The following is a 21,306-nucleotide window of genomic DNA, read 5'->3' as shown; positions in this document are numbered from 1 at the left end:
ATTTGTTTAAAAAAGACCTTTTCCTATTCACGTAAGATAAAAATGTGCTATTAGAATTAAAGGAATTAAAATTCATTCTAAAAATTGACTTAAATTTACTAATAAAATCCATAGGGTTTTTGTCGAAAATTTTATTTCTAATAATGAAAATTATTTTTAATATTAATATTGTTATCATTATTATTATTAATATTATTATTAATATTAAAACAAAAATCCTAGGATATTTTACATTAAAAAATTCACACTTACACAATTTATAAATAAATGAATTCATTTAAAAGTGAAATTTACAAATACATCAGTGTCTAAAAAAATTAGATTTTATATAATAGTAATCTTCCAAGAGAATTGATTAATCAATTACTATTTATTAATAATTGATAAACCATAAACTATTCATCAACAAAAAAAATTTTGTTTGATTAATTTCTCGTTCATTAATTCTTTCTCTTTTTTACTTTTCATTATTTTTCATATTTACACTGGACATATTACACGACGTTTGACTAATTAACATATTAAATAGTCATAAAACGTCACAATATATTTATATAATTCATATTTATATATTTATACTTTATATATGTAAATAGTTTTATCTTGTAAGAAAAAAATTTGAAAATTCTACTTCTTCGTTCTGGAATTCAGAATAAAAGAAATGATAGCACATTATAGAACAAAATGCAAAATTTATGTAATTTAAGAGAAACTAGTTAACCGAACGATTATTTAAAAAAAAAGTTATTATTAGTAAAAAATATTATTAGAAATGTTAATTTTTATAACATAATTATAAAATATTTATCGAACAATTTTTTAAAGGATTCATTCAATCAATTATTTAATTGATTTACTCATTTATTCATTTTCAATGGTGTATGTTCCAGGATGAAGAAGTTGAATGTTATTGTTTTAATAAAATCTATGGATGAACGAGAGCGATCTTAAGGTCGTGATCCACGTGCTGCTTCTTCCAGGGCACGAACTTTGAGCTCACGTTCACGTTGTTGTCTAAAAAAAAATACTATTAGTTGTATTTTTCTTGAAAATCCTTTACCTTTAATTTTATAATGTTCATTTCACTTTTTTCATCATCATTAGTTTTTATTTCTTCTCTAAGTCAATCATTTAATTGATATTCATTAGTTGAACAATGTAGTTATAATTAACTAGTTAATTAGTCTTTGTAATCCATTTTTCTTCACTTTCCTCTCGATTATCTTAAGGCACGAACCTTATATACTCTTCATGATGAGCAACTAAAGCATGAGATGGAAATCTTTCACGTTCCATCATTAGATGACGTTGAAATTGTTCGTGATGAGCTGCAGCCATGTCAGCATAAGGACGTCCGAGCAATTCAGCTGGATGTAGAGCAAGCGTTGGATCCCGTTGCATCATTCCTGGTCGAGGATAATTAGCACCGGCAGCTGCTATTTTTGATGAAAAAATATAAAAAAAGATTCGATAAAGAATAAACTTATTCAAATTGGCATATAAGTATAATTTTCCCATTCAGTGCTAACAATTGACTGATCGTTGCCATTTTCTTTTTCAATCGATTAAAATTAATTATTTTTGTATACAGAATTTACACATTCTGAAAGAACACCACATCTCATTTTCACCACTTTTACAAGAAAATATTAAAATAATTTTTATACAAATTTTGAATAAATAAATTATAATGTTTGTTTGTTTTTTAATTTTATAAAAAATTGTCAATTGTTAAATGAAATGATTAAAATTCATACTTAGAGGCCTTACATTCATCATTTATATTATGCTAAAAATAATGAAAAATGTAAAAAAAAAACTTAATATAAATAAGTTGTTAAACGATTATTCGTTCGTAATTTAAGCAAGTTTATTATTAGTGCTATAAAACTGTCATTCATTCAGTTTAATATCATTCATATTCTCATAATAAATCAGATTTAGCACTAAAATAAACAAAGAAAGTAAATTATTAATAAAAAAAAAAATAGTTTAATACTCAAACAATCAGTTACTAATTTATAAATTATAATAATATAGACTTTTTTCTCATTCGCTTCATCTCACTCATTCCCTGAATGTTAGAAAAGCCGACGAGCTAAAACGAATTTCATCTTTACTCTTTTTCTTAAATCAATCAAAACCTATGTTGCTGGTTTTATCATTTAAATGCTTCAAAAATATTTGAACAATAAAAGGAAATAAAAGATGTTAAAAACAGAGTGAAGATGAGAGTTTTAGCTTGAGGAAAAAGAATTGAAGTAAAACCAAGGATTGCGGGTGTATTGTTTGAAAATTTTGAGTGGTCTGGCAAGGGAGACATACCAGGCAGGGGGAATCCAGCGGCAGCGGCAGCCGCTTCCTGCTGTTGCTGTGCTTGTTGCTGGGCCTGTTGTTGTCCTGGATGTAGGTGCAAGTGGGTATGCGCGTGCGTATGCGCGTGAGTGTGAGCGTGATACTCGGGCGAGATGCCAGCCATCTGCAGCCGGACCATCGGGTCGGCAGCCAGAGCCAGGCGCTCATCAAGCTGGCCATGATGATGTGCCACAGGATGGCCGGCCCCTGCGCCCGCTGGCCCCCCGCCGGCTCCAGTGGGAATCCCTAGACCCGCACATCAACGGACCCAATGTCAACACTCTTTTCTTTCTCTTTTTTCTTTTCGTTAACTTAACAACAGGCAAATGTACACTTCACCGATTACTGACTGATTTACAAGTCTTTGGTGACTTTTTTTAATGATTATTCTGTCAACACCATTTACTAGTCTCTTAGATACTAAGTTCATTTTAGTGATTAAATTCAACTAATGAGATTAATATTATGTGACTAAATTTGATTATTTATCACACATTAAAAATTTATCCAACACTGTGTTCGGATTAAATTTATCAACATTTGATGTATGTTTAGAAAACATTTACATACATAGTATACTTTTATTATTACCTATCTAATCATATTTTAAAACAGTAAATAACATTTTGGATACATTGAATGAAAATTTATATATATTGAATGTGTAATTCAATACTATCAACAACTATATAATGTTACATTATCACCCCATAAAATTATTTTGTATCATATAATACTCATAAAACTATCGTATTTCTACTAATAATGATAAAAAATGATAAAGTATTATACAAACTGTTTATTTTCATAGATTACCCCTTTAAATACTCTTTGTATATAATTTGGATCAGAATGAAAGAAACAGTATTGGGCTGAATGTCCATGAATATTTCAATAAATAGTAATCTCTTTCAAAACTTGATAATGAAAATAAATATTCTTAATATAATAAAAAGCATTGTGTAAAAAAAGAAGCTAACTTTCAAAGCAAGTATTGTTGGACATCTGTTCTTTCTTTCATTTTCAAAGAGTCAAGTTTTATCTGTTAATTATAGTTAATCCAATTGCCGAAGAAATAAAGAAATAATAATTGCAGTAATTTAGACTTTTTCAATTACAAAGAAAAAACAGTTATCTCAAGAAATTTCAAGGACTTTTTAAAATGAATCTCTGTGATATTATAAAAATAATAGATGACTGGAAGTTATTTCAGAAGGAATTCTTTTTGGAGATTATAGCAAAATCGAAAAAATTAATAAATTCATTAAAAGTAGTAGTTTTAATAATTGCTATCTGTGTCTTCATTAAATAATAATTTAAATTTTTATGTTTAAAAAAAATCAATTACTAGTGGCAATAAATAACTAATTGTTCAATCTAAAACAAGTAAAATATCAATTTATCGTTATCTTATAGTTTGAATTCATTTTTGAAGAAAGATAATTTTTCAATATACGATAGTACTAAATATTTTTTTACTTAAATCAATATCAATAATAAATGAAAAAAAAAAAACCATTAAAATGTTGATTTTTATAATCGGTGAGATGTACATTTACCTTATGTTTTACCGATAGCCATTCCACTCTCCATTCACCACAAGATTCATTCTAATCCTCATTCCAAAGCTCTAGAGTTATATAGAATAATTCCAAAAACTTTCTGAAAAATTACCTAATCTTTCTAATCGTTCTCGATCCAATTGACTCGGACCCGGTGGTGCTCCATAAAGTCCAAAATGCTGCAATCCTTGCGGAGGACCCGAAGGTCCAGGCGCTAAGCCAGCTGCAGCATATCTTCTATGAATTTCTAGCCAATGAGGATCAACTGGAGCAGGCATTGGTCTTGGAGTTCCTTTCAATAATTCTTCTTTTAACCTATCATTTAATTCTCTTTCACGTAACTCTCGAATTTCCCGTTCTCTTTTCTCTCTTTCCATATGTTCCAACTCCAATCTTTCTCTTGCACCAGGCCCGTACATGTAATGAAGCATTGGATCCGGAGGTGCTGGATGACGAGCTGGAGAAAAGGCCGCATGCGGCCGTGCATACTCTGATAACTGTCTTAAAGCTGGAGTATCTGCATAGGCACCTGGACGAGCTGCATATCTGTCATAAGGCGAAACAACTGGTTCCATTGGTCCCCGACTGGGTGGTTTACAAACTTCAGGCTGTTTCTCAGGCGTTGACATTTTTCTGGCTTGTTGAGCAGCACGATCTCGTTCTTCTCTTTCTCTTTCCGCCTGTTTTCTTGATCTTTCTTCTCTTTTTCTAGCTAGTTTTGAATCAGGCACTGGTTTAAACATTAAATCAGTTCGAGTACAAGAATTGTTTTCTCCACGATTCCAGTGTCTTAAAAATATAGCCGACTGCGACCTATGACATTCAGAATCTTCAATTCTAGGCTCTGGGGATGGCCCACGTGGACTTGGTGGTTCTTCAGGTTCTGGTTCAATTTCTTCTTTAGGTTCGATAATAGCTGCTGGTTGTGATGGTACACTGGGTTGTGATGTTGGAGGTCCGCGATGATGATGATGTACTGAACTGCTTGGCGTTAAACATGCAGAGACCATTGTTTGTGGCTTCCTCTGACTATTGTGCTGGGAACTGTGCGATGAAGAATGACTGTGCGATGAATGCGATGATATAAGCAATTTGTCGTGATGAAGAGTCGCTGCTTGATGAAGGCTGGAAGAGTGATGATGCGTTGCTATTAAATTTTCGCCCTCTTCACGAGTCGTAACACTGGAGCTGGTACTTGAATGATGAGCAGTCATCATTGTTGTGCTTTCTTGACTTCGTTGAGGTGGTGGAATAGCATGAGGAACTGGTGGTCCATAAGCATAAGGAGGAAAAGACGGATAACTTCCAACCGGAGGATAACCAGGATAAGGAGTATGATATGGGTGCATTGCGGCAAATAATGAATGATGCATCAGAGGATGATGAGGATGGAATGGGTGAGCCATATGAGGACTTGGTTGTTGACTTGGATGCATCACAGGTTGAGGAATCGACGTAGGAGGAGGTAGAGGCGTTGGAGATGCTGCTACTGATTGTTGAATCGGTACAGATTGTTGTTGTTGAGAAACCAACGATTGATTTGAATGTGAATGTTTGCTTGGCGTTGGTGGTTTTCCGGCATCAGGATCTTTTTTAATATTTTCCAAACTTGGCCCAGGAAAGCCACCTTGAAATCCAGGCACCTTAACTTCTTTTAAACTTTGTAAAGGATCTGGCTCCGAAGGAATTATTTCTTGCTTGATTTTCAAATTTTGTGGTTCCATCGGAGGTGTCGTTGCTAAACTATAAATGGCTGAAGGTTTTTCATTTTGCATTATTGGAGTAGGTTGAATGGGTTGGAAGAGATTTGAAGGTTCCGAAGGTCTATCCTGTTCATTATTTTCTATTCTTTCTGGTAATCTATCGGACATCCTTTCGGGAATTCTTCTCTCGGCCATTCTTTCTTCATTAATTCTTTCAGCCATCCGATTGTCAGTCGACATAGTTGTTAATCCTAAAGGCTGAGGTGATGGTGGCATTTGAGACAGATTTTGTGGAATATTTAAATTCAATGGTGGCATTGATATATTTTGTGTTAACGCCTGAGGTTCTGAATGATTTGTGATTGTCGGTGGTGGAATCATTTCCCGAGCTGGCGGTAAATTTTGAGCAATCGGTTGTGAAATACTTTGAGGAATTTGAATATTCTGAGATAGATTTTGGGGAACTGTTTGAGCTGGCGGTATACTTGAAGGATATTGCATATTCAAAGGAAGAGTTTGAGGTGGTTCTACCTCTGTGGAAATGGGTTCTAATTTAGAACTCATTTGAATATTTGAAGGATATTGCATATTCAAAGGAAGAGCTTGAGGTGGTTCTATTTCTGTACTAATAGGTTCTAATTTTAATTGAACCGGTTGACTCAATGGGGAATCTTCTGGTTCAGTTTTGACTTCAGGCGACGGTTCTTCAATAACAGGTTTCTTTTCTAAAGCATGAATTACCGGTACAGTAATTGGCAAGTTCGATACCGCGGTAGGAACAGGTGTTGAAGTGGGTGTGGGTTCATTGGTATCTTCAGGTGTCGTTTCGATCGGTGAAATAGGCTCTTCGCTCGCAATCGGAGCATTAGATTGTTGATTCTCATTAGAATCAACTTCGTTTTCTCTCTCTGGTTCATCCATCAGAGAATTTGAGTCAGTAGTTAATGATTCTGAAGGACTTTCTGGCCGTTCTCCACGTTTTCTCTTTTGTCCTTCTTTATCGTCGTCGTTGTCATCAACTGGCGGCCTTTTTTGCGTTTTTTTAGGTGTTTCTGATTTATTATTTGATTTTTTCTTTTTATCAGGGGTTTGCTGATTTTGTTGCTGTTGCTTTTCTTGATCAGGAGTATCAGTGCCTCCAATTCTACGTGGTCGAGCTGGTCGCGGCGTTTCTTTCGCTTTGTTACGTGTCCGCATCCTACCCGGACTATCTGGCGACTCCGCAGGTACGGGTCGAAACAGATAAGGCGGCGCTGGAGGTAATTCTCCAGTTTTTTTCAAGTGTGAACGACATTCCAAGCAAAGTAAGAGTCTATCTTTTCCTGCTACCTGATAATCTTTTGATGTGGTTGAAGAACAATGTTGACAAGAGCGTTCAAATGCTGACCCGTTAGTATTTGTATCTCTCGAATCACTATCTTCTTCGGAATTATCGTCTTCTGTCACAGAACTAACTTCACCACCAGGATTATTATTGTTATTACTGTTACTTGTGTTATTGTTATTATTACTACTTGCCGAAGCACCGACAGACGGTGTTTCAGGCTCAGTAGCTGCTTCCTTGGCGCTCGTCGTGTTTGCGGGGGTATTTTCTTTGCTAGGAGCGGGTGTCTCCTCTTTTGGAGTACCCGCACGAGAATTTCTTGTATTACGAATTCTACGTAATGAACCTGGACGTCTACGTCGATGTGGGCGATTATTATTGGCGCCTGGTGTTTTTTTCCACAAGTAATAAAACTCCACAAGCTCTGGAGTGTCTTTGTGGGGTAATAAATCTTTACGGATTCGAGAAAAATTTTTTCCAAATTGTCTAAGTCCCTTGACAAATCGTTTCTAAAAAAAACAATGAATATAATTAGCCATCAATTTATTCTATCGATTTGTTTCATTTAGACTAGAGAAATAATTAATACATACAGTTTCTTCCTCGGACCATTTTTTATCGATGCCTTTGGGCACTGGACACTTGACAAGAGCTTGAAGGGCTCGTCCTGGATCATATCCAGAGTCGTGTAGAATATCGAGTGCGTTGATAGTCGTGTCGTCTCTGGACGCTGCGACGCAACCATCATCCGGAGATCCTCCATCACACATTCCAGCAAATGCTGCCATGGAACGTGCTGCTCTTAAATACATGAGCAGATCGCCATCCAATGACATTGCTGGGATCCATCTTAATTCTTCTCTTTCCTTTAAAAATTCGGGGTCCGGCAAGAGGTCGGCTGGTGGCACACTAGGACGATATTCAGGCAATCGAGCCTGACAAGAAACCAATTCCTGTATTCAGAAGTTTTCAATTGCGCACCGTTAGCAATCGATGCCACAAAAGTATAGAATTATCAACAGTCTATTTGAGTTTCTTTTTACTGTCAAATTGTTATCTTTATTTTATTAGTTCATAGTTTTACGTATTAAGTAATTCTGTTTTAAAGTGGCAATATAAAATAATTCTATTTAATCTTAGACATTAGACATTATGTAAATATCGACGTTTAGAATTTTTTCGATTTTCAATTTATTAAATTAAAGTATAAAGTGTAATTATAAAAATTTCATTTTTTTAATATGATAAAATATTCTTACCACTTTTCAACTAAATTATTAATACCATCATTAATGTCATTGGCTTGCTTGGAGCAATCGACGAAGGACATGAGAATAAAGACGGTTCAAATAACGTTCTTTAAAAAAAAATATATATATATATATATACATATATTTGTTATTTTATTTGATTTTCCACCGTGACTAAACCACAGAATCCTTTGCCATTTCTGGTTAATTGAACCATCGAATTCGATCTTAGAATCCACCTGCCTCTTTCGCCATGAAGATGATCCAACAAGCCTCGATCGGAAGGGTAATTTTAAGAAAAATTTGAGGAAATGAAAAATAATAAAATTTTTTGGAATTTAGAAATCTTGAAATAAATAAAATTTTTTGATGATAAATAAAATACAATGAAAAATTAAAATTGAAGAGAAAAAAAAAATGAGGATTTGTTGGAATGAATTGTCAAACCTGGTGCGATGGACCGACCCGAATCTCGCCCTGGGTGCCAGCGGACATCTCCCCCTCCTCCGAAGCTCCACCGTCTTTCTCCAGTGTTATCGACTGGGCTTCGATCTCTTCCGGTTATTTTGTCAGTATCAAACAATATCCACCCCCTGAACCACGATGTAAATTTATAATCCATAAACAACGTTAAATATTTGAATTTTATCATAAAAAATAAATAAAGAATTTAATAAAAAAAAAATTAATTTTTTCTGGTCCAAAATACATACATAATGAAAAATTAAAATCAAATAAGAAATTTACGATAAAGATGCACATATACATTCGATGGACTTGTTGCATGCGGGTCTAATAAATTATTAAAATGAATTAATTATTTAATCAATAGCCAATAAAATAAATGTATAACACGAGCCATTAGCTTTTTTCAACTAAATCAATTATTTATTTGTCCGGCAAAGGTTCAAATACTTATTCTCGACTTATACAGTTATACCTTTTATTTTCAAATGATAATTACCCTTTTATGTGGTTATTAGTCACGGTGAAAGACACAGGCAGACTTAAAAATCTTTTCAATCCAATAAAATAAATAAATGTAATTGAAAAGTGATTAAAATATTTTTACTTTCTCAAATAATGGGACATTTAAAAAGTAATATTAAAGCATAATTGGCTAGACAAAAGGAACGAAAGAGGACTATATATTCTAATAAATACATGTATAGGAAACTCATAAGGGAAGCAACGCGAGTCACACACGAATGGCAAAAATATGATGTCAAAGCTATGCTTTTTTATTATGAAAAAAAATCAATACTTCTACTGCAATAAACACTGATTCTAACCTTAAAATAATTCATGAAAATTGCTTAGAAGCTTTTCCAGTAAAGAGTTCATAAAATTCATGAATGAAAACTTACCGGAGCTTTATTGGTAATTCAACGATGATCTCGCATTGTTTCTCCGTCACTTTGCTTCACCATTTATTTACTGACTATTTTGATATTTCTTCTATTATCTTCTTATTGAAATTTGTGAGGCACTAATTATGTTATCTTTTAGACTATTATTATAACATAAAATATGAATTTGTTATAATTTTTTCTTAAGTAGCGTAACCCTGCACGTATTCAACAGCCACAACACCCAAACGTCGCCATCTTGTACTGCGTTTGTTTCGTTTTTCTTTTGTGGGGGTGCGCTCCGTTTCCAACATATTCCTATTTTATTATTTCACATTCCAGATGTTTCTATTATTAATAAATTACTCCAATTGAATCATGTATATTTATCGACAGAGATATTTAAATCACCTCCGAAATAATTTTAAAAAACAAAACATTTTTGGGTTATTTATAAATATATAGAAAAAAGTTAAAAGTAAGAGTTAGATTAAAGTCTATATACTTTATTATTATTATTATTGTTTTTTATATTTTCGAATATATCAAAAATATATTCATATCATTTTTTAAGTGAAATTATTAAAAATACTACATGTAATCGTAAAAATTAAATAAATAACAGTATTAAATTACAATTTAGTATAAACTAAAATAATATCAGAGTATTTGTAGTAGATGAATATGTTTTAGGTTATTGTCCGAAGTATTTAAAAAATATTCATTCATAGTGAACTTATTTATTAAAAAAGCCATCATTTAGTTATTAAATAAAACATAATAAAATTTTTTTTTAATTTTTGGTGTTGATAGGTTTTAACTAAATATTTTGCAAAAGCTGGATATAATTTTCTTTATACAATATTTTTTAATGATAATAAAGACAGTATCACAATGATTATGAATCTTTAAATTAAAATTGGTTAATCATGTGAAATATATTCTTATTACCATTTGCCATTAATTAATCAATAATAATCATATTCTTTATTATTGATTTAAATATTCCGCTTTCATTAAATGGAACGAAGAGGCATTTTTTGCAACAGTAACATATAATGCACAGAGAAGCGAAACTATCATGCATATTTCTCTCTCTCTCTCTCTCTCTCTCTCTCTATTGCTATACGATGAGTATACAAACGATACGAATATATAGATATGAGTAATAACTCCTATCAAAGTATAGAGCAAGTACACTCCAAAACTTGAAAAGAAAACAAAGTTGACAACTCATTCAAGTATCTTTTAATTTCCTTCTTCAACTGATCAAATAAGTAAATAATATTTTAAATTAGAAAGTGATTTATACTTTCGAAAGTACCAATAAAGAATACTTCAAAAATAGTTATTCAATATTAAAAAGGAACAAGGTAAAAAAAATATTAATTTGATTATTATTAAGAGTAAAGTTCAAATTGAACTCAAAGACTAGTTTTTTTTAACATTTCTGATTTCATTTTTCTTTTCAGGTTGTAAAAATAACTACACATTTAAAAAAATGTCAAAACTAAGATTTGATTCACGTGTAGTTGTCATAACAGGAGCAGGTGCAGGTTTAGGACGAGCTTACGCTCTCTTATTTGCATCAAGAGGTGCAAAGGTCGTTGTTAATGACTTAGGAGGAGGTAGACATGGAGACGGTAGTAATAAAAAGATAGCTGATTCTGTCGTGAACGAAATTAAATCGCTAGGAGGTCATGCTGTTGCTAATTACGATAATGTTCTTGATGGAGATAAAATTATTAAAACAGCTATTGATAATTTTGGAAGAATTGACATTCTTGTAAATAATGCTGGTATTCTGCGTGATAAATCGTTTGCCAAAATGACTCAAGAAGACTGGGATTTAATACAGGACGTTCATGTAAAAGGTGCGATGAAAGCTACCAAAGCAGCTTGGCCATTCTTTAGGCAACAAAAGTATGGACGAATTATCTTTACATCAAGTAATAGTGGGTTATATGGCAATTTTGGACAGGCAAATTATAGCTCTGCAAAAATGGCTCTTGTTGGATTAGCAAATACTTTAGCTATTGAAGGACAATCAAGTGGAATAAATACTAATGTTATAATTCCAACAGCTGGATCAAGATTGACTGAAGACATTGTACCTCCTGAATTTTTTAAAGAATTAAAACCTGAATTGATATCTCCAGTTGTCCTGTGGTTATGTCATGAAGAGTGTACAGAAAACGGATCAATCATTGAATCAGCTTTAGGATGGGCTGGAAAGTGTTATCTAGTAAGATCGAATGGATGTAATTTACGTAAAACAATAAACGATTCTGTTACTCCTGAAAATGTTCGTGACAATTGGGATAAAGTTACTGATATGACCAATGCTCAACATTACAATACAATTACTGAAGTCACTGGTGAATTAATGGGAGCTTTAGAATCATTGTCAAGTGAAAAATCAACTAATAGTTCTTATTACACTTTTAAGCACAGTTATACTCCTAAAGATACAATTCTGTACGCTCTTGCAGTTGGAGCTACAATTAAAGATCCTTATGATTTTCCTTATATTTATGAGAATCATGATAATTTTGCTGTTGTACCAACTTTTTATGTTATTTACGGTCCACTTGGATGTCTATCTTCTGATCTTTTCCAAAAAGCTTTATCTCATACAGATATAAATATAGCTGGTTCTTTACATGGTGAGCAGTATATGAAGATATTGAAGAAAATTCCCACAGAGGCTACAGTTGAGACAAGATTTCGACTTCAAACGACCCTTGATAAAGAGAAAAGTGCAGTTGTTTTAGTAGAACATGAAACATTGGATGTAAAAACTGGAGAAAAACTGACAACAGGACAATTAGTTGCAGTAATAAAAGGTGCAGGTAATTTTGGTGGTAAAAGAAATTCAGAATATGAAATTCCAACAATTGAACCACCAAAAAGAAAACCAGATGCATCGTATACTCAACAAACCAGTGTTGATCAAGCAGCAATTTATAGGTTAGCTAGTGGAGATATGAATCCACTACATATTGATCCTAATTTAGCAGCAATGGGTGGCTTTGATCATCCTATTCTTCATGGTCTTTGCTCACTTGGTTTTGCAACCCGTCATGTATTGAAAATATTTGCTCAAGGTAATCCTGATTTATTTGATTCTATAAAAGTGCGATTTGTTAAGCCCGTCATTCCTGGACAAACATTACGTACAGAGATGTGGAGAGAAAATAAAAGGATTCATTTTCAAACAATTGTTGTTGAAAATAATTCTCCAGTTATTGCTGGAGCTTATATTGACTTGAAAGATATAGTCATGTCACCCAATTCAAAACTATAAATTGAAAAAAAAATATGTTGTTTTTATATTAAATGTAAATGAACAAATAAAAAGGGGATAAAAATGTTGTTAATCTATCAAACAAATGGTTTATTGTATTGTTATTTTTATATTTATTCAATAAATATTTTTATATTACTGAACTCTATGAATTATTTTGTTTTCCAATTTACTTCAACAAATTTTTAATACTTTTATACATTTTTTCAAAGAATATAATTAGAAGATCAAAATTAAGTTGTATAAAATAATTTCAAGTTACAACATTTAACAAATATCGTATAATTAATTATTAGAATAAAACAATTATTTTATTGTAGAAAATATGATGATCAATCGATATTTCATTATCTATCAGAATTGATAAAACTGCAGGCAACTTTCAAAAATTCTGTTGGGTTATCTGATTGAACCCAATGTCCAGCATTCGCGATGTAATGAATTTTGGCATTAGAGAATAATTTTTTAATATTTTCTTCATCTTCAACTCTAATATAATCACTATTTCCACCAGCAATAAATAAAGTTTTTCCATCAAATGATTGATTTTTTAATTTCGGAATTAACTGAGGAAACACTGCGATATTGGTGGAAAAATTTTCAGCTATTACTGGTAAATTAACTCTCCATTTATATTGACCTGGTGTAATTTCAGAAATATTTGTAAGTAGGAATTGTCTTAAAGATACTGATTCAATAGTACTAGAAAGTAACTTGTCTGTAGATTTTCGTGCTTCAGAGAGAGTGTGATAGTTTTCAAATTTAATTCTTTGTAAAGCATCTATAATTTTAGTCATTTCATAAAGACTAGGACTAGTTTTAATAGGAGACATATCAACGATTATTAGTTTATCTGTAAGATTTGGATGATTTAATGCTGTACACATCATGACTGCACCTCCCATGCTGTGACCAATTAATATTGATTTATCAACACCAATTGTATGGATTAATTGATTAACGTCTTCAGCCATTGAAGTATAAGTCATTTCTGATGAATGTGGAGACTCACCATGATTTCTAGCATCAACAGTAATCACTTGACGGTTTGTTTGTTGATTGATAGCTTTAGCAAGACTATTCCAGTTATTTTTGGATCCAAATAAACCATGCATTATAATTACTGGTGATAATTCATTCAAAGGTGCTGTATTTGGTGAAGTATAAAGAGTTGTCGATAGTTTGACAGCGTTTTTCATTGTAGAACTCTTAGAAAAACATCTTGATATTATTTTTTGATACGCGGAAGAAGATGAAATCAGTTTGATATTATTAAAATAGTTAAGAGGATTGAACTTTTTCATAATCGCTATGATTATCTTTTTTTTGGTAGAATGTAGTGATTTCTGAAAAATTTTTCAATCGAAGGTAATAACAATGATGACTTCACAAATATATTTTTTTATTAATGTAATTGGTGCATTATAAATGAATCTAAAATAAAATCTACAATTAATTGTTTCATTGATATCTAATACATAGAAAAGTACAATAATATTACCTTTGTTTTATATTGAAAAATGATTACTCTATATTCCGAATAATTCTTCAGTGCATTTTACAAAAAATCTATCAATTCTTATTGGTCAATCTGTAACAGTAAAGATTTTTTTTTATAAATAATAAGTCTGTTATTATGATGAAATAAAATAAAAAATATTATTAAATTCACGCAGTTTGAATGAATCATTAAAAACACAAGTAAGGTTAGAATACTTATCGATACAAGATTGTTTAAATATTACAAATATTGTTATCACTGTTTTATAAAAGATATTGACAAAATTTCATGCCATTTCATTGAGTGATTATGACATTTGTTAATATTTAAAAAATTTTTTATAAATTACATAACTTCAATTTGAGGATAAAACTTCATTTTTAAAGGATTTATGGTTGACAATCACTTAGAAACGTTCTAATGATCTAGGTGATGCATGAAATAAAATTTTTATAACTAAAGAAATCTAATTATCACTATTTTTGGTGTTTAAAATCTAAATAATTCGAAAATAGCGCCTAAATTGTACTGTATAAATAAAGCATCTAACTACGCTATTTCTATGTGTATTTTTCATGTAAACTTACACAAATTCATGAATTTGAGGAAAATATCACATTTGTTTTGTTCAATTCCTGTGGTAACTAATTTGAATATTTAATATTTATTTAATTTGTTATTATTTTCAAATTTAATAATAATATTCAATCAAAATCATAAAGTTACATAACAGATAACTGCTTATAAAACATTAATGAAGTATGTACTGATTATAATCCATATATTTATTTATGTATGATAGTTTCGACAAAAATTCGTCGCAAGAACATCATTTGCTAATATTTGTACGAGAACAATGGCTCAAAAAACTGCTGTTTTACTTCTTGCTGATGGAGCTGAAGAAATGGAAGCTGTTATTACTGCTGATATTTTGAGACGAGCCGGAGTAAAGTTTACCTTACAAAAAAATAATTTTATACTTCCATTATGTACTTTGTATTGATACTTACGAATAATGTAAATAAATTGTTTTTTCCTTCTAGATCGTTGTTACCATTGCAAGTGTAAGTGGAAACGAATGCGTGACATGTAGCCGAGAGGTAAAAATTTGTGCTGATGCTAAATTACAAGATATCAAAAATCAATCTTTTGATGCTGTTATTCTTCCCGGTGGATTGGGAGGTTCAAAAGCTCTTGGAGATGTAAGATATTATCATATGAAATAATTTTAATAATACTCTTAGTTGTGAAATAATTTTTCGAAAATATGAATTTTTTTAATTTATGTAAAGTAATATTATAAAAGAAAAATATTCAATGTTGTAAATTATATATACAACGTTTATTTTCTCAAATTTTAGTCTAAAGAAGTTGGTGAATTACTCCAACGTCAAAAAAGCGAAGGCAAAACCATAGCTGCTATTTGTGCTGCACCTACAGCATTGAAAAATCATGAGATTGGGAAAGGATCGAGAATTACTTGTTATCCATCAATGAAAAGTCAATTGGCTGATTATTATAAATACGAGGACCAAGCTGTTGTCATAGATGGTAAACAATTATTTGAGTCATTTTCCATTGATATGATGTTAGTGCTGGATAGTACGTACTCTTTAGACTTACGCCTCACTCCTAATAAAACATGTAGAGACTTTCACTAATTGTTCTGTTAAAGTTAGAATTTGCTCAGTTTTAGTATATTGAATAATTAGTTTAATGATAATATGAAAATGTATTTACTGTTTGTAGGAAATATCATAAGCAGTAGAGGACCAGCAACAGCATTCGCTTTTGGATTGGCAATCGTTGAAAATTTATTGACCAAAGAAATTGCGGATACAGTTTCAAAAGGGATGTTGTATAACGAGTATAAATAAGAACATATATATATATACATATGTTTATTATAACAGTAACTACATGACCATTAGTAATCACTGGGTCTCAAAAAATGAATAGAAATGTACTGAATAGAAATATTTAACCAATTGAAAATAATAATCGGTTTAATTGATTGCCTAATAATGAGTAAATTTTTAATTAATTAATTTTGTGATAAAAAAAAATTATTCCGGATAGAATAATGGTAAATACTGATTCAATAAACATAAGCTCGTAAATTAATAATTTTTTAAATTATGTGAATGACATGAGTGTTTTTACATTGCTGGTATTTATACATCATATGTATTTATTGAAAATTTTTTTTTTTACAAATAAAAAAGTTATTAAAACAAATGATTACATTACATTTATTTAAATGCATAATATTTAATTAGAACGTAAGTATGACTATATAAATAATTGTCAGACAACAGGAGAAAGGAAATGAAATTGTTAATAAATTTCAATAAACGTGTTATACATGCAATTTGTATCAGCAACGAAAATTGTTCAACCCATTAGCAGATTATGGAATTCAAAGAGATTCAAATTGAGCGTACTGCAATTTAAACAATAATATATAATAAAAGATATATTTACTAAAAGCAATACAAGCCGTTATACTATTTTTGTAAGAAATCACGAAAAAAACAGATTAGTGCTTTGGACTATATTTTAATAAGTTTCATATTTAATGACTATAAAAATATGAATTGCAGTAAAATCCTATAAATAAGTTCCAATTCAAATTACCCGGGCATAGAAATTATCTATGCGACTTTAGGCAGGAATCGAGCAATATGGCGTCGTCTTGCCAGACTCTGTCTTGAGGGACTATTTGCAATTGTACTTACAAGCAATTGCTGATTTTATTTTTATTTCATACTTTCATAATTAATAAAAATTATATTAATGATTCTAATAATTCCGTTTCTTGGATTTGTTAAACTCTTAATAGTGGAGTTAAAAATTCCTACAACTCTGCAGACAATGTCATGAAATTATTGATGGCAAAAAGAAGTACTTCTCTATTACTTTTTTCGCGATAGATGGAACAAGTTAACTCCAAAGTTGCCGATAAAACTTGTTCTCTATATATTCCATGGTTCTCTATAAACATAACTTAATCGAAGTAGTTGAAAAATCAATAATATAATAACTCCGTTTTATTTTAGTCTTCATGTTTTTGCCGTGTTAAATTTATCAAACATTTATTTGTTTTACTTCAATTTCATTGAAGAATACGATGGAGAGTGAGAACATTTTTCTGTTTGTTCCTAACATAATCGGTAAGGATAACAAATAAACTTTAAGTTTACTGGATTGTTGTTTTCAGAATTTTTAAATTTCAAATCTTGAAAATAAAAATAATAATACGTCATAATTAATCGCTATTTTAGTTTAAATAAGTTTTTACAATTAATGAAATAATTCATAATTTTGCATGAAATTGATCAAAAATTACGTTAAAAAGTTTTAGTAAATTCTAATGTGTTAAACAATAATTATAATTAAAATTACAATAGCTTAATAAATATTAAAAATTGAAATTATTAACTATGCTAAAATAAAAATAAAAAAAGGCTAATTAATTAAATTAGTGTATCAAGGTTTCATAAAATTATTTGCTTTTTTACTTTACTATCATGAACTATTTCTTATCATATTTTATCATCCAGTGTACAATAAAAAACAAATTTGAGCAATATTATCATCAAGAAAAAAATCATTTATATAAATTCAATCAATCTTAAAAACAAAATTTAATTTGCTTATTAATCATTGGAGTCGTAAAAAATATAGATCTCGCAATTAAAATTCTAAAAACTAATGTAATAGTGTGATATGAGATGTAGAATTTTAATGCCTAATTAGTATGTTTTCATTCTTAGGTTTTGCAAGAGTAGTTCTTGCCATTATATCTTTCTATTTTATGCCAACAAATTATGTTGTGGCTGGTTGGTGCTATATTACCAGTGCTCTACTAGATGCATTCGATGGCCATGCAGCAAGATATTTCAATCAGAGTACTAAGTTTGGCAGTATGCTCGATCAGTTAACAGATCGAGTTGGAACAATGTGTTTATTAGTTGCACTAAGCATGTTTTACCCCAAATACGCGTTTTGGTTTCAATTGAGCATGGCTATTGACATTTCCTGTCACTGGATTTATTTCCATACGTAAGAAAATAGAATTTACTTTATTTATTTTTTATTGGTGAACTTTGTGTTCATCTAATTTATTCTAATACATTTTGAGAAAAATTTTTTAGATCTACAATAACTTAATAATGTCAGTATTATAAAACCTAATCCTACACGATTGAATTTAAATCTAATCGAAAGTTATGTAGGCGGGATTTACATTGCACTGTAGTGTAATATAAAAGTCTTGCTGTAAATTTTCTGATTTTACTGTGATATAGATAAAAAAGTACAAAATTAAAGTTACAAATTTCTTATAATTAAATTAAAAAAACTATATTTTACAGAACAATTTTACAAGGAAAGACTTCTCACAAATTCATTGATATGTCAGAAAATCCAATCATGAGTATCTATTATACTAATCGATTAGTTTTATTCATTATGTGTGCTGGTAATGAGATGTTCTATGCAATCTTGTATTTTCTGCATTTTACCGAAGGACCACTGAGTATGTATAAAATTATTCAATATTCTACTTCAATAATAAACTTTGTATAATAATGTATCATATTGCAGTATTCGGAAAAAGTTTATTCATGATTCTATTGTGGATATCAACACCGATTGCATTCGTGAAAACTTGTATTTCTCTTCTCCATGGGTATGTTGCCGCTATCAATTTGAGTATAATTGATGTAAACGAGCGTCGAAATATGAAAAAAGTAAAATAATTTTTTGTGGATGTTCCAAGTTATGTGCCAACTTTTTGTCTTTATTATAAGTTTATAAAAACATTATTTATTAGAGAAGTGTGCTAGTTGTAATTATAATTGAATTTATAAATACAATTTGTAAAGCATTTATCGAAATAGAGAAGGTTGAAATTATATGTGTGTAATATATAATATATATTATAACATAATATAAATGACAGAGTTTAAAATAAATTATAATATTAAATTATTCAAAATGGTATTTTTTATCATAAAAAGTGTATTTATTTCATTTAATAATTAAGTTTTATTTTTTCTTCACGTATAATTACATTCGAGTAAATAATAAACATTGTACATTAATAGATTATTATTTTATTATCTCCCCTTGTATTATCTTAAATCTTTTATTAATCCAAATAAGTTGTGTTTAATCCTTTTTTATATTACCAATGTACAAACTAATACGATCCATTCGGAGTACAATAGGTTTCATGTATTTATAGATATTGTTCATATATTATTTATAATTTCAAATGATCATAAATAATAATATTAATAATAATTAAATCAATAATACTAACAATTTTAATATTTTTGAACTAAATTGATTCAAAAGAAATAGAGTTAGAAATACATAGACTCTACTATCATTTTTCACATGATGTATATAAATATTGTTCCATTTTATTTGGAGTTTATTTTTAAACACCTTTTTCTTTGTACTTTTTTAGAAATTCAAACCTCTTAAAAACATCATATGATGTTTTTTTTTTTTTTAATCTGTAATACCGTCCCAAATACATCAGTTAAATGACCGATTGTTGCAATGTTAGTTGAACAGCTGCTCTAACACATGACTGTTGGAATATGTACATGATTGTAACCTAAAAAATGGCACAAGAATCTACAATATACGATTTGGCATATCATGGTAAATCAACGGCTGTAAAAAATCGTATTAGTGATGATGATTCATTAAAAACAAAAGTTGATAGTGTAAGACTTAATTAAAATAAATATAAAAGTAAATAATAAAATAGCATCATATTATATTGTTTTTAATTATATTTACAGAATGGACGCATGTTACTCCATTGGGCTGCATTGGGTGGACATAATGATTTGGTAAAGGATTTATTATCTATGGGAGTTCCTGTTGATCCAGAAGACGATGTAAATATTTATAAACTTTATTTTGTTTATTATTATGTCAAATGGACACATCAGTATGACACTCATAAACTATTTGGTTTTCATCATTTTTAATGTTTTTTACACTCTGATGGCATTAATATTAACTAAAAAAGCGCGCGTAAATAAATTAATATTAATTCATTAAAAAAAATCAGTCACTGCTATAACAATGTATACTCGTACTCGATATACTATTTTTTCGTTTAACAAATATTTCTCCATTTTGAATTAAGAAATAACGTCGAAAATCACAAATTTTATATAATTTTCCTTTAAGTATTGTTTATTATTTATTTATAATTTTAAATATTTTTGATAAACATTTTTGTTAGTTAAAATTATTTATCAATTTCAGACAAATATGACTCCACTTATTCTTGCGGCATCAGCTGGTCGAGATAAAGTAGTAGAAACTTTAATAAATGAAGGAGCTAACGTAAATTTACAGACTTTTGAAGGGCATTCAGCATTACAATATGCAGCCAGTAAAAATTGGCTCACTATTTGTGAAAAACTTATCGAAAGTGGAGCGAATATTAACATCACTGATAAAAGGGGTGCTACTCCACTTCACAGAGCTGCTTCTAAAGGCAATATTGAAGTTCTCAAATTGCTTTTGGAACAAGGCAGTCGTTTAAATATAGGTGAATTAATAATTGAATATTTTGACTTACCTTACATCTTGTTTTGTGATTTATTAATAATTTAAAATTGATTTTTCATTTCAGATACAAAGGATGTATATGGAAACACTGCATTACATTTAGCATGTGAGGAAGATCGTCAACAAGAAGCTAGATTATTGGTCACTTATGGAGCAAATATTGAGATAGAAAATAAAGACCGTAAAACTCCATTGGACATCGCAACTCCATCACTTGTTCGTCAACTTAAAGCAATAAAAGAAAATACTTCAAGTGAATAATTGTGCTGTTGAATTACAATTTGAATAACTTAAAAAATCAAATTTTTTTTTTTGTTATCAAAATTGAACAAAAAAAATAAAATTATCA

The 21,306-nt window shown here is 30.0% G+C and overlaps 6 protein-coding genes across 14 annotated transcripts; 4 read left to right on the top strand and 2 right to left on the bottom strand.

The window, feature by feature from the left end:
• Positions 1–227: 227 nt before the first annotated feature.
• LOC118067467 (arginine-glutamic acid dipeptide repeats protein) lies at positions 228–9,793 on the bottom strand. 6 transcript variants are annotated; one of them, XM_035084196.1, is made up of 7 exons: positions 9,562–9,793; positions 8,642–8,787; positions 7,538–7,897; positions 4,030–7,453; positions 2,326–2,601; positions 1,238–1,436; positions 228–1,014 (listed from the first exon to the last, which is right to left on the bottom strand). In XM_035084196.1, the coding sequence occupies exons 2-7, from the start codon at positions 8,687–8,689 to the stop codon at positions 948–950; spliced, it is 4,374 nt and encodes a 1,457-aa protein (XP_034940087.1). In that variant the 5' UTR covers positions 8,690–8,787; positions 9,562–9,793; the 3' UTR covers positions 228–947. The 6 variants fall into 6 exon arrangements, with proteins under 6 accessions (XP_034940087.1, XP_034940088.1, XP_034940091.1 ...); XM_035084197.1 differs by having other exon boundaries at positions 7,538–7,879; XM_035084200.1 differs by lacking the exon at positions 2,326–2,601.
• Positions 9,794–10,701: 908 nt separating this feature from the next.
• Mfe2 (peroxisomal Multifunctional enzyme type 2) lies at positions 10,702–12,936 on the top strand. Its single transcript, XM_035084187.1, has 2 exons — positions 10,702–10,916; positions 11,016–12,936. The coding sequence occupies exon 2, from the start codon at positions 11,045–11,047 to the stop codon at positions 12,848–12,850; it is 1,806 nt and encodes a 601-aa protein (XP_034940078.1). The 5' UTR covers positions 10,702–10,916; positions 11,016–11,044; the 3' UTR covers positions 12,851–12,936.
• A 63-nt stretch (positions 12,937–12,999) lies between these two features.
• LOC118067463 (protein ABHD11-like) lies at positions 13,000–14,443 on the bottom strand. 2 transcript variants are annotated; one of them, XM_035084188.1, is made up of 2 exons: positions 14,352–14,443; positions 13,000–14,284 (listed from the first exon to the last, which is right to left on the bottom strand). In XM_035084188.1, exon 2 carries the CDS (start codon positions 14,152–14,154, stop codon positions 13,198–13,200), a length of 957 nt encoding a protein of 318 aa, XP_034940079.1. In that variant the 5' UTR covers positions 14,155–14,284; positions 14,352–14,443; the 3' UTR covers positions 13,000–13,197. The 2 variants fall into 2 exon arrangements, with proteins under 2 accessions (XP_034940079.1, XP_034940080.1); XM_035084189.1 differs by having other exon boundaries at positions 13,000–14,196; positions 14,352–14,441.
• Positions 14,200–16,553, top strand: LOC118067464 (protein dj-1beta-like). Of its 3 annotated transcripts, none has more exons than XM_035084192.1 (5): positions 14,200–14,218; positions 15,154–15,297; positions 15,395–15,553; positions 15,713–15,902; positions 16,101–16,552. In XM_035084192.1, the coding sequence occupies exons 2-5, from the start codon at positions 15,208–15,210 to the stop codon at positions 16,226–16,228; spliced, it is 567 nt and encodes a 188-aa protein (XP_034940083.1). In that variant the 5' UTR covers positions 14,200–14,218; positions 15,154–15,207; the 3' UTR covers positions 16,229–16,552. The 3 variants fall into 3 exon arrangements, with proteins under 3 accessions (XP_034940083.1, XP_034940082.1, XP_034940081.1); XM_035084191.1 differs by lacking the exon at positions 14,200–14,218 and adding an exon at positions 14,537–14,556; XM_035084190.1 differs by lacking the exon at positions 14,200–14,218 and adding an exon at positions 14,840–14,991 and having other exon boundaries at positions 16,101–16,553.
• Positions 16,554–17,154: 601 nt separating this feature from the next.
• On the top strand, positions 17,155–19,346 carry Pis (phosphatidylinositol synthase). Its single transcript, XM_035084193.1, has 4 exons — positions 17,155–17,524; positions 18,128–18,416; positions 18,728–18,891; positions 18,960–19,346. Exons 1-4 carry the CDS (start codon positions 17,482–17,484, stop codon positions 19,112–19,114), a joined length of 651 nt encoding a protein of 216 aa, XP_034940084.1. The 5' UTR covers positions 17,155–17,481; the 3' UTR covers positions 19,115–19,346.
• A 573-nt stretch (positions 19,347–19,919) lies between these two features.
• Positions 19,920–21,295, top strand: LOC118067488 (26S proteasome non-ATPase regulatory subunit 10-like). The gene is made up of 4 exons (XM_035084238.1): positions 19,920–20,095; positions 20,174–20,272; positions 20,649–20,937; positions 21,022–21,295. Exons 1-4 carry the CDS (start codon positions 19,991–19,993, stop codon positions 21,216–21,218), a joined length of 690 nt encoding a protein of 229 aa, XP_034940129.1. The 5' UTR covers positions 19,920–19,990; the 3' UTR covers positions 21,219–21,295.
• The last annotated feature ends 11 nt before the right edge of the window (positions 21,296–21,306 follow it).

Source organism: Chelonus insularis, unplaced genomic scaffold (genome assembly GCF_013357705.1).
Source record: "Chelonus insularis isolate UGA/USDA-ARS -01 unplaced genomic scaffold, ASM1335770v1 contig_384_pilon, whole genome shotgun sequence".
Lineage (NCBI taxonomy): Eukaryota > Metazoa > Arthropoda > Insecta > Hymenoptera > Braconidae > Chelonus > Chelonus insularis.
This window is presented reverse-complemented; position numbering and strand designations above follow the sequence as displayed.